The 17,698-nt window shown below is 50.9% G+C and overlaps 2 protein-coding genes and 1 pseudogene across 2 annotated transcripts in view; all 3 read left to right on the top strand.

Moving 5' to 3' along the window:
* LOC142573066 (uncharacterized) overlaps positions 1 to 9,643 on the top strand; it is a 241,610-nt gene extending 231,967 nt beyond the window's left edge. The window contains exon 18 of the mRNA XM_075682580.1: positions 7,884 to 9,643. The gene's annotated coding sequence lies outside the window, so the exon portion shown is untranslated. The remainder of the gene's footprint in view (positions 1 to 7,883) is intronic.
* Positions 9,644 to 12,260: 2,617 nt separating this feature from the next.
* Positions 12,261 to 13,927, top strand: LOC142570656 (uncharacterized; annotated as a pseudogene).
* A 2,617-nt stretch (positions 13,928 to 16,544) lies between these two features.
* Positions 16,545 to 17,698, top strand: LOC142571162 (uncharacterized). The gene has a single exon (XM_075679441.1). It carries the CDS (start codon positions 16,576 to 16,578, stop codon positions 17,611 to 17,613), a length of 1,038 nt encoding a protein of 345 aa, XP_075535556.1. The 5' UTR covers positions 16,545 to 16,575; the 3' UTR covers positions 17,614 to 17,698.

Below are 17,698 nucleotides of genomic sequence, written 5' to 3'. Positions count from 1 at the left end.
ATGTGGTGCTGTCAAGGATTGGTGGTTAAGCAGTCACACTCTCTGAGCCGGAGGGGATTGGGTGACAATCCCACCCTGTGTGCGTTATGAGTGGTTCGTCTGGCTGACCAGCAATAATGCCCATGCCTGATATCGACCGTGGACCCGAGGCAACAGCTGGCCAAGGAAGAACAAAGTGTTTAATTAAACCCAAAATTGTATCGGCAAAGTACGATGACAATCCACACAGAATGCACCCACGTGGCAAGCTTAACCGACCGGAGAGGGGTTGGCTCCCACTGCGTGAAATCCCTGGGGTGTGTACGGGCCGTGCTCGTGGGGAGTTCGGCTGTTACCAATGAATAATACAAAGATAATATGCGACAAGTGAACTACACACCCGGCAATACACATGACACTAACTGCAATACAAGTCACTACAACCGAACTCTGGCACAACACGCAAAATAAGGCCCATCACATGGAGATTGCCAACACTCGCGAAATTTAAAAAAAAAAACGACACAAATGAAAAATACCCGCGACAATGAACGTGGCAAAGACTGCACTAACAGGGAATACAAAAGGAACATGCGATGGTAGGTAAATGACAGATTAAAAGCGATTACAAAGAAGAGTCCCAACGGAGTGTCTTGAGAGATGCTGAACACGTAACACAGGCTTATCCGCAGAGCGTCGAGTAGGACGTCCGAGTTGGAGAGGCGCTGGGCTGCTGGGTTCGCCGTCACCACATGTCACTGCCGAAGAACGGAACGGATTCAGGGCCATGTCTACAGTGGCCCCGGCTACGAGAACTCGGGCCACCATCCACCACTTTGCCTGACGTGCAACCCACGTGCCGCTTGCCTCGCCGCTTCAACAACTCTACCCGCTTGCTGCGGTTCACCCCAGGCTCTCTCTCTCTCTCTCTCCCCCGCCGAGTGCCGGCTGTCACATGAGGACGGTCTGGATGTCAGCGGGATCTAGGGACAGCGCTCCCTGCAGCCGAGTACGCCGCGACCGGATCTCTTGGCGGTGGTGTGGTGACGCCGAGGAGTACACGCACTTTGTGACACCATCTCAGTGACAAAAATGTTATAGAATAACCTTCGGAACAAAACACGAAGTCGTGTACGCGCACTGAAAAGATCCCTTGCTCCCTACAGACCTGACGGTTACCCACACCACCGTGTTGATGTGTGTTTTTGGGTCGCGCGAACACTCGTGCAGAAACCACTGCACCACGCTACCGCAAAGTCCCCGCACTGGTATGAGCACATGACATACAACATAAAAAAGATAAAATACAAGGCATACCTCAACAAGACTACGAAGCAACACGACACCCGGATGAGCATGATTGGGGGGAAAAAAGAAGAAAATGGAGACAACTAAAGTATGGCCGAACTCCTCTACCCATACATGCCAATTTAGACCCAGCTACGGTAGTCGGCACACACGTTCTCTGCACACTTGATGCTAAGCATGTTAAAGTCATACTCCTGTAGGGCAGGGCCCATCGTAAAACCCGCGAGTTCGTGAACTGGGCCTCCTTGAGGTATCTTCTCGAGCGATACTTTCCTTGCTGACCCACAGCTGGCAGTCTTCTGACAAATGTTGCATGAAGCGACAAATGTGTGTGTCTCCATGCACACCTGGCCAAGAGAAGTTGGCCAGTATGCGGTCCATGGTCTTCTTTCCGAGGTGACATGCCATTAGCTTGCAGTGTGCAAGGTGAAGGACTTTGCCGCGATGTTGCCTCGGCACTATCAGCTGCATCGTGCTCGATCTTGAGTCTGGAACCTATTCATAGTACTGCAGATCGCCCCTCAATCGGATGTTGAATGATCCGCTCCTGCTTTCACTTCACGCTTCCCCGCAGGGGCGTCTTCGTCAGCAGGCGTTTGGTGTGTTGCCACACCACGTACCCCAGCACACGAGAGTCGGACCCTCCCGCGTGTAGCTGTGCGCGGCTTAGCCGTGTCTGGGGAAAAGGGGATCCTGGGGGTTGAGCCGGTGCTGGGTGTTTGGACCTTTAAGGCCCCCCGGCGGAGGCAACACACCTCTTCGGCCTCGGCTTCACATAGACGGCACCTCCAGACTGACCCACCTGGAGGAAATCGGCAGTCGCCTTTTCCTGTCTCTCTCTTTCTACAACCTTCGTCTTTCCCTTACTTTCCACCTTTCCTGTCTCCTTCTCTCTTCTATTTACTTCCTTCTTCTTGGTGGCAAGGGTTAACCCTGTGTGGCTATCCAACCTTGGGTACACCATATTTGGTTATAGTGGCGGTGTACGATTGGCGTCGTGCAGACTTGTATTATGCAAACTCTGCCGCGTCCCCTCGTTGGGCTCCGTGGTGGGCGGTCGGCGCTGTTGCCGAATTTTTATATATTTTCATGGAAACTGCTTTCCCCAAATTTCCTGATCGCCCTCAGGAACGAGGGCGCATTGAAGATATCTTTAAGTTTTTTGGCAATTGTACACAGAACTTTCCCCGCTTTCATGTCATCCACTCTGATAAGCCTGAGAAGACGGTAAGAATGATCTCACCTTTCGTTGTGTCGAAATCTCTGACAGAAGTTTTCGGTCCCGGATACAAAGCATCGAAAATGGCTAGCGGTGAGCTTCTCCTAGAGCTCCGCGATCAGAAACAATATGAAAAACTGTCCAAACTTGTATCTTTTGGGGGTGTTCCAGTCACAGTGACCCCACACTGTACCATGAATACTACCCGTGGCGTTGTATCGGATGCTGATCTGCTAGAATTGTCTGAAGCTGAACTTCTAGAGGGTTGGAATGATCACAACGTGATCAATGTTGAGAGAATTAAAATAAGACGTGACGGAAAAGAAATCAATACCATGCACCTAATACTTACATTTGGCTCAAGCAACCTACCCAACACTATCGAGACAGGGTATGTCAAAATCCGAGTGAGACCCTACATTCCAAATCCCCTACGATGCTTTAAGGGCCAGCGATTCGGCCACAGCTCACAGAACTGCCGAGGCCGCCAGACATGTGCAAAATGTAGTTCCCATGACCATGCCTCTGAAACGTGCGAAAACGCTCCACACTGCGTGAACTGTGATGGCGAGCATATCGCATACTCGCGGTCATGCCCGTCTTGGAAGAAAGAAAACGAAATAGTCACTATCAAAGTAAAAGAAAACATATAATTCAAAGAAGCACGCAGGCGGGTTGCATACCTTCCTAAGGCCAGCTTTGCCGAAGTGGCGCGTCAGGGGGCTGCGTCACAACAGCCTCTGGCGGCTGTCCGACCCGCAAGCCATGAGTCGGCAGTTACGCCATCTGCCCCCGCGGCGGTTGCAGCTAGCGCTGCTCCATCAACCCAGCAGACGGCGCCACTGACCCCGAAGGTGGGCGCAGGGGTCTTGCCCTCCAGGGCAGGACTCTCTCTTGTAACTTCTCGCTCACAAGAGCACGTGTCTGGCGCCTCACAAGAGGCAATGGACACTACACCTGTCCTCAAGGCGCACCAAACGCCTAAGGAGCGGCAAGGCTCCCTCGAACGCTCCAGAAAGGGCAGAACCCCCGTTACAGGGCCTAGAAAGAGCTCTGTAACCTAAGGCATCACCTCTGTTTCCACACACACAGCACTTATTTACATTCAATATGGATACACAAATTATTCAATGGAACGTCAGAGGTCTTCTTAGGAACCTTGATGACGTACAAGAGCTTATCCAAAAATACAATTCAAAAGTGCTGTGTTTGCAGGAAACACACTTAAAATCCAAACAACCAAACTTTCTCCGAACGTATGTTACGTTTCGCAAAGATCGCGATGATGCTCTCGCATCATCGGGCGGTGTTGCAATTGTAATTCAAAAAAGCATAGCCCATCAACGTTTACAGCTATGAACAGCCCTTGAGGCAGTGGCGGTTTGAGTTATTCTGCTGAACAAACTTATCACTATTTGCTCACTTTATATACCCTCACATTATAAGCTAAGCAAACATGAATTTCAGTCCTTTATAGATGAATTGCCAGAACCCTATGTTGTTCTTGGCGATTTCAATGCACATAACTACCTGTGGGGCGACCCTCGTATATATGCGCGAGGACGTCTTGTCGAACAGTTCATTTTTTTCTTCTGGTGCATGTCTCTTGAATAAAAAGGAACACACATATTACTCTCTTGCAAACAGAACCTATTCTTCCATAGACCTTAGCATAATCTCCCCGTCTGTACTGCCTGAACTTGAATGGGAAGTTACCGACAACCCTTACGGCAGCGACCACTTCTCTATACTGCTAAGATCACCTAAAGAAAACGAATATCCACCACACGCTCCTAGGCGAAAGATTGAGACTGCTGATTGGGAGAAATTTCGATCTCTTACTAGTATCTCATGGGCTGACCTGTCTTCGTTAGGAATTGATGCCGCAGTCGAGTTCTTTACAGCCTTCATAATAGATCTCGCATCTAAATGCATATCAGAAGTAAAAGGCTTGGCCTGCAAACGGCGTGTCCCGTGGTGGAACGACGATTGTGGGATCACTCGCAAAAAACAGAACAGGGCGTGGGGGTTGCTACGCGCTTCTCCCACTGTGGAGAATCTTGCCAACTTTAAAAAAGTAAAATCCCAAGGCAGGCGAACCCGCCGACAGGCCAGACGAGAAAGTTGGCAGAAGTTTCTATCGCGTATCAACTCGTTTACTGATGAGGCAAAGCCTGGAACAGGGTCAATAGTATAAGAGGGCGACAAGCATATTCACTGCCCTTGGTAAACACACAAGGCGATACCCTACAAGGTCAGGCGGACGCACTTGGGGAGCACTTTGAGAGCGTGTCAAGAGCCAACCATTACTCGCAATCCTTTCTGAAATATAAACAAGTAGAAGAATGTAAGCCACTCATAAGAAAATGTCAACAGAATGAACCATAAAACTGTCCTTTTAGTATTGCCGAGTTGAGAGCTGCCTTGAGCGCATGCAAAAGCTCTGCACCGGGATCTGACAGAATCATGTATGAAATGATCAAACACTTACATAAAGACACACAAGTTACACTAGTCACAATTTTCAACACCATTTGGGCTGCAGGATACCTCCCGACTGCATGGAAAGAAGCCATTGTGATCCCGGTTTTGAAACAAGGCGAAGATCCTTCCTCAGTGGCAAGTTACCACCCGATAGCCCTGACAAGTTGCCTTTGTAAGGTATTTGAAAAAATGATCAATCGCCGTCTCGTACATCTCATAGAGTCCAGTAAAATGCTTGACCCATTTCAATGTGGCCCTTTTCAATTTGATCCATTTCAATTTCAAGCTTGATTCAGTCACGATTAGATTATGGCGCCGTGATCTATCATTCTGCCGCCCCAAGTGCGCTAAAGATGCTAGACCCTGTTCACCATCTAGGTATCCGCTTAGTGACGGGCGCTTTCAGGACAAGTCCCGATGAAAGTTTATATGCAGAATCGAATGAGTGGTGACTTCATCTCCAGAGAACATACATCAGCCAAACATATTTTCTGAAAGTCCTCTCTAATCCTGAACATCCGTGTTATAATAACGTTAGCGAGATGACATGTGCTCCACTCTTTCGTAATCGTCCCTCCGTAAGACAGCCTTTCTCGCTGCGTGTGAGGGAGCTTAGTCATGAAATGCATGTTCCACTCCTTGAGCTTCGCCTAATGCATCCAGCCAAGCTGCTACCTCCTTGGGAGTGGCAGCTGATACAATGCGATATATCTTTCATGCAAGTTACAAAACACGTTCCAGAGATTGAAATCCACATGTATTTCCGGGAACTCCAGCACAAACACTCCTGCACGGAGTTCTACACAGACGCATCAAAGTCACACGACGGGGTGTCCTATGCAGCCATCGGTCCATCCTTCTCGGAAACCGATGTACTGCATCCGGAAACTAGTATCTTTACGGCTGAGGCCTACGCACTGCTGTCGGTCGTAAAGCATATAAATAAATCAAAACTCCAGAAATCAGTTATATATACGGACTCCCTTAGTGTTGTGAAGGCCTTGATGTCATTCTCTAACCACAAAAATCCGGTAATTAATGAACTCTATTCCGTTCTATCTAAAGCGTATATAGGTAACCAACATGTCATCATATGCTGGGTGCCAGGTCATAGGGGCATCGAAGGTAATGTTCTGGCGTACCAGATGGCCACTTCAGTTGCATCGCATTCTGCTAATCCCACCGCGGCAGTTCCTGTCACAGATCTGAAGCCCTTCTTACGGAGGAAACTACGGAACCACTGGCAACGCCTATGAGACGCGGAAACAAATAATGAGCTCCACGTGATAAAGCCACAGTTAGGATTCTGGCCCTGTGTAACAAAATCACGCCGAACAGATGTCCTATTCTGTCGTCTCAGAATAGGACACACATTAGGCACCCATAATTTTCTACTCACCGGAAATGACCCTCCAACCTGCGGCAGATGCGAGGAGAGGCTTACCGTCCTCCACGTCCTCCTGGAGTGCCGGAAAGCCGAATCTGAAAGAAAGAAACATTTTCCCTTAGCATACCGTTAGCGCATTCCCCTTCATCCAGTAATTTTACTCGGCCCAGAACCGCTATTTGACACCAACGCAGTCCTAAGTTATCTGAAAGATGTTGTGTTGCATGTTGTTAGCTCCACATGTTCGTAGCGTCTCCTCTCTTCAGAGGATGGCGCTGTGATAGTTCTTTCGTATAGCACGTGCCTCTAGGCCCTTTTGTTTCAAGGGCTCCGGCGAGGCAACAGTGCTCCAGGTATTTTTGCCATCTCATATATTTTCTATTCTGCGTCATTCTTTTATGATGGATTTTTGTGTTCATAGTATTCGTCATTTGTCATCGCCATAATTCTATAGCAAGTAGATTTTACGCACTTTACAGCGACTATTTTTAGCCCACTTTACAGCCAAGTCACCTCTTCCATAATACATCGTCAGCATTACCACTTGTCATGGCGCTCTTTGGCGAAACCTGGCCCTTGCGCCACAAAACACCACACATCATCATCATCATACCCATTCCTCAAAAAAAATTCCCTGAAAGAACACGCTGGCTACAAGGAATATAAACAACACAGAAAACTAACCATCCAAACTCATTTTAGCAAACATGAATTCTCTACAATGAAATTACTCAGCACATGATCATGCTGCGCTAAACACATGTACCTTGACGACTGTATGCAGTTTTCTTGTATATAGTGATCTCACCATCTAACCAGTTCAATCTTGCGTTCCTTGACATCTAAAATTTTAATGTAGACAAAGTTGTGTTGGAGCACTGGAAATATTACAGCAATAAATAAAATACAAGAAACAAAACAGTACTAATTAACTACAATCTATTCATTTGCATTTCCTCTTTGTCTGACCTTTTTAATTTTATCATATACTAAGTTGTGCACAGAATGCATAAGGTCAAATTGGTCATCAACGGGCAAAATACTTAGCATAACAACCATCGTATGTGCAAAATGGTGCAGTACGTCTTTCTGCCGCTCCCTTTGTTCCCGTTATGCCTTTATGTGGCTCAGACATTCAGCTGCCACAGCCATGGTTCCAGAGTCATCGTCACAAGGACTGCATGTGAACATAGATACTTTTTTATAATGCCCTACACAGAAATATTTCACAACTTGCGTCTTCTGGCTTCTTCAGGTTCTTCGACATTTTCGTGACCTTGATGCGCTGTGGAAAGATTAAAATTATTGTATATACCTCCAACAACTTGAACACACCACATTCCACAGCGACTTCCTTGCCTTCTATTTGGCGCCCCCACTTCTGGTTCCTGTGAATCTCTGTCGTGGCCTGCAGGAATGATAGCACAAAGTTATGCACTGGGTAGCACCTTACAAAGGTTGGTTTCCATAAGTGAACATGCAATAAAATGTGATATTACATTTCAGATGTGTCACTACTGGGAGTTCGATGAGAACTTCTGGCACCCGAGGAGCTGCTGCCTGCCTCAAAATCCAAGCACCTGACCTCATGGATGTCATTGAATGAAAGTTGGGAGTCATCTTGGCTTGTGCAGGCCTTTTCGGCGGACATGTCTGATCTGCATCAAGCATAAATAAAACATTTGCTTCAGTTACGCATCCAATGCTCTGATGACGCTGGCCAGATGTTTGTTGATTTTTAATAAACATTCGAGGCACATTCGATCTATCAAAGTCACTGCAGTGTAGTAGAGAACGAAATCACATATTACTATTGCGTTGTTTGCAATGAGTTTTATGAAAATAACATATGCCAAGTGGAATAATATTACCATGCAAAAAATTTATATAATCATGCAACAGTGAAGTTGCAGAACAAAGTCAATTTCTAATTGAGATATTGTCTCCTAAACTTACCCTCCTGTCTGCTTGAAGACAGTATTGCTGCAAATGCTGTAAAGGTATTTTGTATTGACAAGAAATGAGCGTACTCTTCAAAAGAAGACGCGCTTTAAAAAGCAAGAGTCACAAGCACTTGTGGTATAATTATGTTGTACATTGCAAATTAAACCGACAATAAAGTAGCAGCATACTGCTGTGGAAACGGGAATCGGTGTAACTGGTAACATCACTTACATGGGCTCCTCGTACACTTTCTCCATGATTGGAATCATTGCCTCGAAGTGCTTCCATTTAATTGTGGGTACATCTTTGGCTCCTGCCCCACTTTTCGTCTTATCCCTTATTTTAGTTAAAATTTTTGTGAAATTGTCCTTCAGATTTTTTTAATTTGGCTTGACAAATTGAATCTGCAAAGCAAGAACAAAAAAATTCAAACGCTGTACACGTGTATCTGCATGGTAAAAGCGATACATCTCACATTTCTTTGCAGCAGCATGCTGACTAGTCTAGCTCAGTGATTTTTGCATATTTCATTTGTAATTCGGTAAGCAAACTCAACAAAAATAATTAAAAGCAGGCACGCCATTAGCGTCTGCAGTGGCATTAAATGAAAGAAAACGATGGAGCTTCTACATATCCGTTTTCGCATGCGTGGTGCTTGATTAATTTTCAGGCGTAGCTTCAAACTCCAGTGCACTTTAGCATACGTCTATGTTGAATTCCAATGACAGATCCAGATCAAGTTTTTCTGCTGTGTATGGAGCAGTCCTATTCTAATGGCAGAATGGGAGCTTGAGTTGTGTGTTCCACTGACAGATTGGGACCAGCAGCTGATCCCGGATTGCTCCGTGGAGCAAAAATATTTTCTCCGCCGAAATCAGCAGATCTGACCGGAAGTCCTCGTGACGTATTTCCTTCACCTGCCTCTGCTTCCTGTCATGGTCGCTTGTTTTCGGTCGCGGGCAGCTATGGACAACATGGGAAACATGGACGCTGGTTCGCGCCATGTGCTTTTGTTCATTCTCTTAGACAGCTCCGGCTCAGACAGTACAATTTCCAAGTCGAGTGATGATTCTTCCCGCACGGACAGTGAGTCTTACGCTGCTGTGTGCCAACGAGCATTTGATGTGATGTTCCGCCTGCCTGCAAAGAGGCCTAAAGTGATTGGCTTCGTTGAGGACATTGTTCTCGACGAAGCCAATCTGCTCGTGGCAGAAGCATCGTGGCAGGACATTGTTAGGCGATACTTGGACGATGAGGTACCGTACAGCTCAAGGTGGTACTAGTGTGAACAAAAAAAGCCTTTTTCTGAAATGTTCTCATTATGTTATCTTTATGAAATGTTATCTGTTATCCCAAGTTCCGCAGGCACTTCCGTCTGTCGCGACCTGCAGCGGAGCAACTGATTGAGAGAATTGCTGCTTCGCCGGCGTGCTCGTCAAGCAGCCACCGTGGAATGCCCGCAAAATCTGCAGAAACTCACGTGCTGACTTTCATATGGTGAGTTTACTTATGTTTACATACTTTACTTGTGCCCATTTCTTGTGTTGTTTATTGATTTAAAAAAAAAGAAGTTTATCGCCTGATCGCGGAGGTCGCCATTCGGCGCACCCGGGAGGCGAGGCATTAACACGCTGCTTCTCGTCGAGAATGTGCTTACTAGTGTTGTGCAGCGGCCGGGGTGCAGTTGTCTGTGTTCCAAGTCTGTCGCCATGATGGGACGTAGATTAGGCTGCAGCCCGCCTGCATTCTAGCCGCGAAACACTGGTCCCGCTGTGACAAAGCGTCCCGGCCGCTCGCGTGCAGTTACTTTTTCTTCGTGTATTTTTCACGGTTATTGCGTAATCGCTTGTGCACTGAAGCAGTGTGGAAATATTGTTAACATGTCTACCATTTCTGTAATGTCTCCGTTACTGTTCACAGAAACTGCATAACTGGAATATCAAACTTTATATTGTTTAGCCTCGCAAAGAAAAGTGAAAAGAGCGAAAATTCATTCTGCATAGCATAAATTGCATAGCAGAAGCATCGTAATTCAGGCCGGCGTTCTACAGTTGCCTGCAAATTCATGTATATTGCTAAATATTTGCAAGTATGCAGCCAATAAAACAAGCATGAGGGAGGTGGCAAGCCAGTTTGATCTGTCAGAGAGTTCTATTCACAGAATCCTGGTAAGGGTGGCTGACTTTCTCCTCACCATGGGTCCGTCTGTTATGATGTTTCCATCCAACATGGAAAAACTGTCAAGTGAATTCCAGAAGGTTGGCATGCACCTATTTATAAAAATACTTGTGCTACAGATTGTTTGTACTAGAGTGCATCTCTGCAAGTATCAGCGATTACAGCATTGTTTCTCTTTCCACCAGGTGTCTGGAATCCCTGGTGTTGTTAGCTGCCTGGACGGCTCCTATATCAAGATACAATGCCTATACAACAAGGTATCTTTCACCTACTGCAAGCAGCACCATTACCTCTCATTAACCCTTCAAGCGGTTTGTGACCGCAAAAGACGATTCATTGATGTGGTAGAGTGTCGCCCCCTGCGAGATCTCCGTGTTATCATACATTTATGTTTTGTAGTAGTCCAGGTAGATGGCGCACTCCCTTCTGTCATGTGACGAGCTTGGACCAATCAGGAGGTGCCATCTGGCGAGTGGAGTCTTTTTTTGTAATAAACGGCCGCGAGCCGGCTCAGTCCTTGTCCGGTTTTCATCAGGAGCAGTTAGCTCCGCGTCTCCCTCTCTGCGTCGGGCGCTCGCCGCGCGTTCGCTGGGCGCGGGCCCCCGCTTACCTGCCGCTGCCGACACATCTTATGGCGACGAGGGTTGGACTCCCGCCGCGGTTCCGACCTAAGACCCGGGAAACTAACGAGCTTCGTAAGTGAAGCGTCCCTTCCTGTGTCCGAACGGCACGCAAACGCCGCCGACGCACTTGGCGTCGCGAGGCTTCCGAGCCTAGGCCTGCCCGACCCCATTGTTCTTCCTTGCCCCATTCCTGCTGCGAGCTCCGGCTTGTCTCCTGTACTGTCTCCTGAACGCTACCTGGCATGGCGTCTTTTACGGCGAACCTTCCCGTTTTTTCTTGAATTGTCCGGGCCACCGTTAATTCCATGGCATGGATGGGAAAAAAAATTTTTCAAGCCCACCTCGAAGCGGCCGGCGGTGGCGACTGGACGGACGCGCGACGAGCGTCCGCGCTCGTCAGCGCTCTCGGGCGTGACGGACAACGAAAGTACTTTGCAGACGAGGAGCAGGAACCAGCAAGGCAGTTAACCGGCGCAACGTCACCGTCAAGCGAAGCAGCAAGGCAGTCAACCGGCGCAGCGTCAACGGCAAGCGATACGGTCCCGCCAGCGTCAGAGTTCTAGAAACTCTTGCAGCGGCTTGACCGGCTCTTCGCCGCGTCAACAAATGTTCAGGCGGAGAGGCACGAATTCACCAGTCGAAGGCAGTTCGAGGGAGAAGTATTCTTGGAATTCGTGACCGCATTGAAGGAGAAGGCGGTACAGTGCAACTTCGGCACAACCTACAATGAGCGCGTCCGAGACCAAATAATACATGGGGTAGCGAACGTCAGCGTTCGCGAAAAGTTATTAGCTCATGGCGGAACCCTGTCCCTAGACAAGGCAGAAGAAATTGGGCGCTCTTTAGAAGCCTTGCATCGAGCGAACGGTGGACGCTGCTTGCGCGCGACGGCGTAAGACGTGTGGTGTGTCGGCTCCGTCGATTTTTGGCTGGAGTCACGGCTCAATCCTCTGCACCCCAGCAAGACCGACGTCAATCGACGCAGCAAACCGTCTGGACCACGTGGATACTAATGTTCACCAGGTGGGACCACTTTTGAAGATTTTACGACCGAATTACACCCGCCTACGTGGGCGACGCCGTTAGGTCACACGGCGACGCCGACTCCCGGCGGCGTGGAACCGGCCTCCCGAGTTAAATGGCGGCTGCCGCGTCATTCCTGAGGGGTTACGATCCCGACGCCATGGCCTGCACGACGGTTTCAACATCAGAAGATCAAAACTCCGCTCCTATTCCGACATTTCGGCACCAATCTCTCAATGAAGCGGTCGCGCGTCGCTCGCTCGTTCAAGCCAAGACGGCGGCGTCCATCGCCGCTTCAGCCTCCGGCACACCGGCCGGCAAGACGCAGCCTCCCGCTTCGCGCGCTGCGGGAAGCAAACGCAAGGCCCTTACCAAATGGAAGCCTCGGCCATTTCCAAAACCGGGCCCTGATGACTTCGTGGTCGTGCTCAAGCCACGCGAACATGTGTCGCTGCATCAAGCCTTCTCGGAGAACCGCTACGGTGCCGCCATTACGGCCTACCTCGGGCCTGAGGTGGCAAGGTCTGTTACGGTTCTGCCGTCCCGTGAACAAAACCTGATATTGATCCACACCCCGAACCCGGCAGCGGCAGATCGGCTCCTCGGGGACTTCTCAATCAACACCGACCGTGGGCCGATTCCGCTCCACGGATACCTTAGGCAAGACGGAGGCGATATCTGCCACGGCGTCATCGCCGTCAGCAACTCTGACACCACTGAATTGCTTCGAGAGCAGGTGCAATGGAGAGCAGGCACCATTGTCGAGGTGAGGAAATTCGGCTCCTCTAACAAAGCTCGGGTAACCTTCGCCGGGAGGGAGAAACTGCGTTTTGTGCACTATGAGAACATGCTCATCCCAGTGCAAACCTACTACCGGACAATCCCGGCCTGCGGCCTGTCGGCCACCGAGCGGATGCTTGTCCCAACACGCAGCAGAACACGTGCGGGCTCTGCGGGCAACAAGCCCCGCTTGTGGAGGGGGTGCGGGCCCCATACGAGTGTGTTCCGCGGTGCTCTGTTTGTGGCGGCGGACACGCCACAAACTCACGTGAGTGTGCGGCAAAATTCCGCACACACAAGATGGCCGCCCCGAAGGGCGGGACAAAGAGGAAAATGGCGGCCAAGAACAAGAGCCGCCATCTTGGCCTCCCCGGTGAGTCACCGAGCCGGGACAGCAACACCGCGAAGCCGGCACCGAGAAGCTCTACCGGAGGAGCCGGCAAGCGACCGCCGACGCAGCCGCCACCACACGGTGACACTGGAAAACTGTCGACGTCGCCACCACGAGGCGAGGCCAGGGCCTGGGCCAACGCCGTGAAACACGGAACGCAGGTGAGCGGTACGGGCAGGGCTGCCTCCTCTTCCCCTACCTCCTCCCCCCCTGCGGCACGCAGTGCCGAGCAAGCCAAGATTGCAACTCTCGAGGGCCAAATTGAGATGCTGCTAAAAAAAATTACGCTCCTGGAATCCCAGTCAAAACAGCCTACTACTCCCCCCTCTACCCCCGCAACTGAGGCTATGGAGAATGAGCCCGCGGCACCGAATGCAGCACTGAGCGTGGAAGCTGCACTTGAGGCCCGTCTAGAGGCCCGCATAGATGCCCGTTTCAACACCCTAGAAAGTCAAATTTCCGCGGCAATCACCTCCGCCATCGCCAAAATAACTGAAAGCATACCGACAATCGTCGCACAGCACATCGCTCAATCCTCGCGTGGCGTCCGACGAACCGGCGGTCTTAGACGTGTCTGGCCGCTGTCCGAAAACGTCGCGACGCACCATTGAAATTGAAGTAGAAGACAATGACAGCTGCTCGCTCTCCGGACTGGAGGATGCTCCCCTCCCCGCGAGTGCTGGCTCCGGAGCAGCGTCCCTTCAATCGGTCTTTCCCTTCAATGACCATGGCGGACAGCCCTCCAATTAAGCGTTCTCTCCGTACCAATTCGGCCACCCCCATCCAAATTACCCAATGGAACTTCCGGGCATTCCGCTCCCGCGCCAAGCGGGCGGACCTCCGGCTTTTCCTGTCAACATTCGCTTCACTCCCCGCGGTGGTTGCCCTCCAGGAGCCAGGGAGCGGCGCCACCCTTACAAATTATACCACGTTCCAGCAGGACCCCTCTTCCTGTACCTGCGTGCACAAAAATTACACAGCCAACCAGGTTGATTTGGAACTTAATACTGATTATTCCTATGTGATGGTCACCCTTCTTCCGCTTAAGAAACAAAACGCACCATTACATATACTCAAAATCTATTGTTCTCCCAAGCTCAAAAATGTAACTTTCGCAGCCCTCTTCAGTCGCTGCCTGACGGCTGCGGGCAGGGACCCCCTGGTGATCGTGGGCGATTTCAACGCTCACAGCACACTCTGGGGGTACATGCGTGAAGAAAAGCGCGGGCGCAAGCTAGCGGAACTTGCGTCCACGCTGGGCCTGACTCTTCACACCGACCCTGCACATCCAACGCGGGTGGGTAACTCCGTGACTCGGGACACGTGTCCGGACCTTACCTTCACCAAAAACATTAGACACGCAGAATGGGCCAACACCGAGGAAACCCTCGGCAGTGACCACTGCATACTCAACACAACTGTCAGAAGCAAACCATTGGCAAGATCCCACGCCCAAGCCCGCCTACCCGACTGGACCAAGTTCCGGCAAAACTACACTAATTCGGCCCCTATCCACGAACAAGGTTACCACGCGTGGTCGCAAGAATTGGTTGCGCACCTTCGTTCGGCGGAAACTCAAGTTCAACTATCGGAGGCCACGCCGGAGGTCGACAACCACCTCCTGCACCTATGGGAGGCGCGGCACAGCCTCGTCCGTAGGTGGCGCCGCCAAAAACACAATCGGAGGCTCAAAATTCGCATCGCCGAGCTCACCCAACGGGCGGCAGAGTACGCGGCCCAGCTCGCCGACTCGAATTGGGTGGACCGATGCAACACGGCCGCTAGACAAATGTCTAGCCGGAGCATCTGGCGTCTCTTTCGCGCCTTGATCGATCCGACTCAAACCAGAGCCGAGACACAAAAACATCTCCAACGGGCTATCCATAGCTTCGACGGAGACATCTCAAAATTAGCATGCAAACTACGCGATCAATACCTTTGTATACAGCAGGACCCCCGAGGGCCAGCGTACTCGTATGCAGGTTCCGAGAACGCGGAGCTGGACCAACCGTTCCAGCTCCACGACCTGAAGGCGGCCCTCACTAAAATGAAGCGAGGAACGGCGCCGGGAAGAGACAAAATAACAGTGAAACTACTTGCCAACCTTCCCGACCCGGCCTACGAGGCGCTCCTCGCATACATAAACTCAATCTGGCTCGGTGAGGCAATCCTCCCAATCGAATGGAAGACCGCCCTGGTCACTTTCATTCCGAAAGCCGGCAAAGCCATAACCACGGACAACCTCCGCCCAATCTCCCTCACGTCTTGTGCGGGAAAGCTGATATAGACTATGGTGCGAGATAGGCTGTCCGAGTATCTGGAAAACCAAAACGTTTTCGCAGACACCATGTTCGGGTTCCGCCCGCACCGGTCCGCGCAAGATGTTCTGCTTCAACTAGACCGCGAAATTCTAAATCCCGTCGAATACCCCCTCAATGACAAGGCAGTACTCGCCCTCGATTTGAAGGGGGCTTTCGACAATGTCACACACGACATAATTCTGACACACCTCTCCCAAACCAACTGTGGACACAACACGTTTCAGTACGTTAAACAATTTCTCTCCGACCGGCAATCGTACATCCGGATACGAGATGAAGAACACGGCCCCTACCAATTAGGCACCAGAGGTACCCCGCAGGGCGCGGTCCTCTCACCCCTACTATTCAATTTGGCAATGCTGAAACTTCCGGCTCAGCTGGAGAATGTAGAAGGCATACAGCACGCGCTGTATGCCGACGACATCACCATCTGGGCTAAACATGGATCGGTAGGAGACATTGAAGCCAACCTGCAGCAAGCGGCGGAGATCGTGGATGCCTACGCCCGCCGCTGCGGCCTTCAATGCTCCCCGGCCAAATCGCAATTTGTGCACATTCGCCCCTCGCCGAAGTGCACTACCAAAATCAAACTGTCCCTACCAAATGGACCCATCACAGAATACGATCAGATCAGAGTACTGGGTCTCTTTATTCATAAACACCGCCGAGTCGACACAACACTGGCCAAACTGCGCAAGGTGGGGGACCAGGTGGGCCGCATGGTTCGCCGGGTTTCCAATAAACGCGGGGGGTTACGGTGCAAAGACGCTTTGCGGCTGGCGCATGCATTCGTAACCAGTCGAGTGTTGTACTCGACTCCTTACCTCCACCTTCGCAGGTGTGACGAGAACGCCCTCGAGGTGATTCTCCGTAAAATTTACAAGCGTATTCTCGACCTCCCGATCAACACATCCAACCAGCGCCTCCTCGGCCTGGGAATGGTCAACACCTTCGCGGAACTCCGAGAAGCACACTTGACAAACCACTACACAAGACTCTCAAAGACGCCGTCGGGTCGCCGCCTTCTTGCCCGACTACACATCCACCATCCAACACTGACGGAGGAGCGCGTGCGCATCCCGGAAATCTGGAGATACGCCCTGCACGTGCGCCCTCTTCCGGCCAACATGACACGAGACGACCATAGTGGCCGGCGCCTCGCGCGCGCGGAAGCGTTGGCACGTCACTATGGAAACAAGCACGGAGTATTCTACGTGGACGCCTCCGGCCCACACCATGGGGGTTGGTTTACGGCCGCAGTCGTCCACCAAAACACCGCGGTGAACGGCCTTACGTTCAAAGCACAAGACATAACACATGCGGAAGAGGTGGCCATCGCGCTCGCCGCCGCAGATCAGGACTCGCGGGTCATTATTAGCGACTCACGAGAGGCCTGCAGGAACATTGAAAGGGGCTTTATTCCCTATTTGGCGTACCGCTTACTTCAAGGCAGCAATTATCTCGGGGTCCCCGCGCCCCGCACGATAGTATGGACTCCCGCGCACGAGGGTCTCGAGGGCAACGAAGCGGCCGACGCCGCTGCCCGCGCGCTCACTCTCCGGGCATCGCCTTCGCCTCCCGTCGCTGCGGACTCCGACCCCAATCCGGTATTTACCTTCAAGGAAATCACCCAACACTACCAATATGGCCATGCAATCTTTCCTAAGCCCTGTAAGGGCCTCACGAAGGCGGATGAGCGTTTACTCCCCCGCCTCTATACTAAAACACTGTTGTGCCCGGCAATCCAAAAACATTTCGACCCTGCGTGCACAGGGAAGTGCCCGCACTGTGAGGAAAAATCTTCGGACATTTTCCACATGGTGTGGGCATGCCAATCAACCCCTCACCTTCCCCCTATACCCAACCCTACCCGGGAGGACTGGGAGGCGGCCCTGCTCGGCTGCTCCGACCTGGCGAGCCAGAAGGCCCTGGTCGGCCGTGCACGAGCCGCGGCTACAGCCAATGGGTTCCTGTAATGAGGTGCCCACCTAGTTTCTATAAGGAACGGCCCCTTAAGGACTGCTCCACACGCTCCCTGTAAATACTTCAAACAATAAAGTT

This window comes from Dermacentor variabilis, chromosome 2 (genome assembly GCF_050947875.1).
Source record: "Dermacentor variabilis isolate Ectoservices chromosome 2, ASM5094787v1, whole genome shotgun sequence".
Classification (NCBI taxonomy): domain Eukaryota; kingdom Metazoa; phylum Arthropoda; class Arachnida; order Ixodida; family Ixodidae; genus Dermacentor; species Dermacentor variabilis.
The sequence above is the reverse complement of the archived record's forward strand: the minus strand, read 5'-3'. Positions and strand labels throughout refer to the sequence as shown.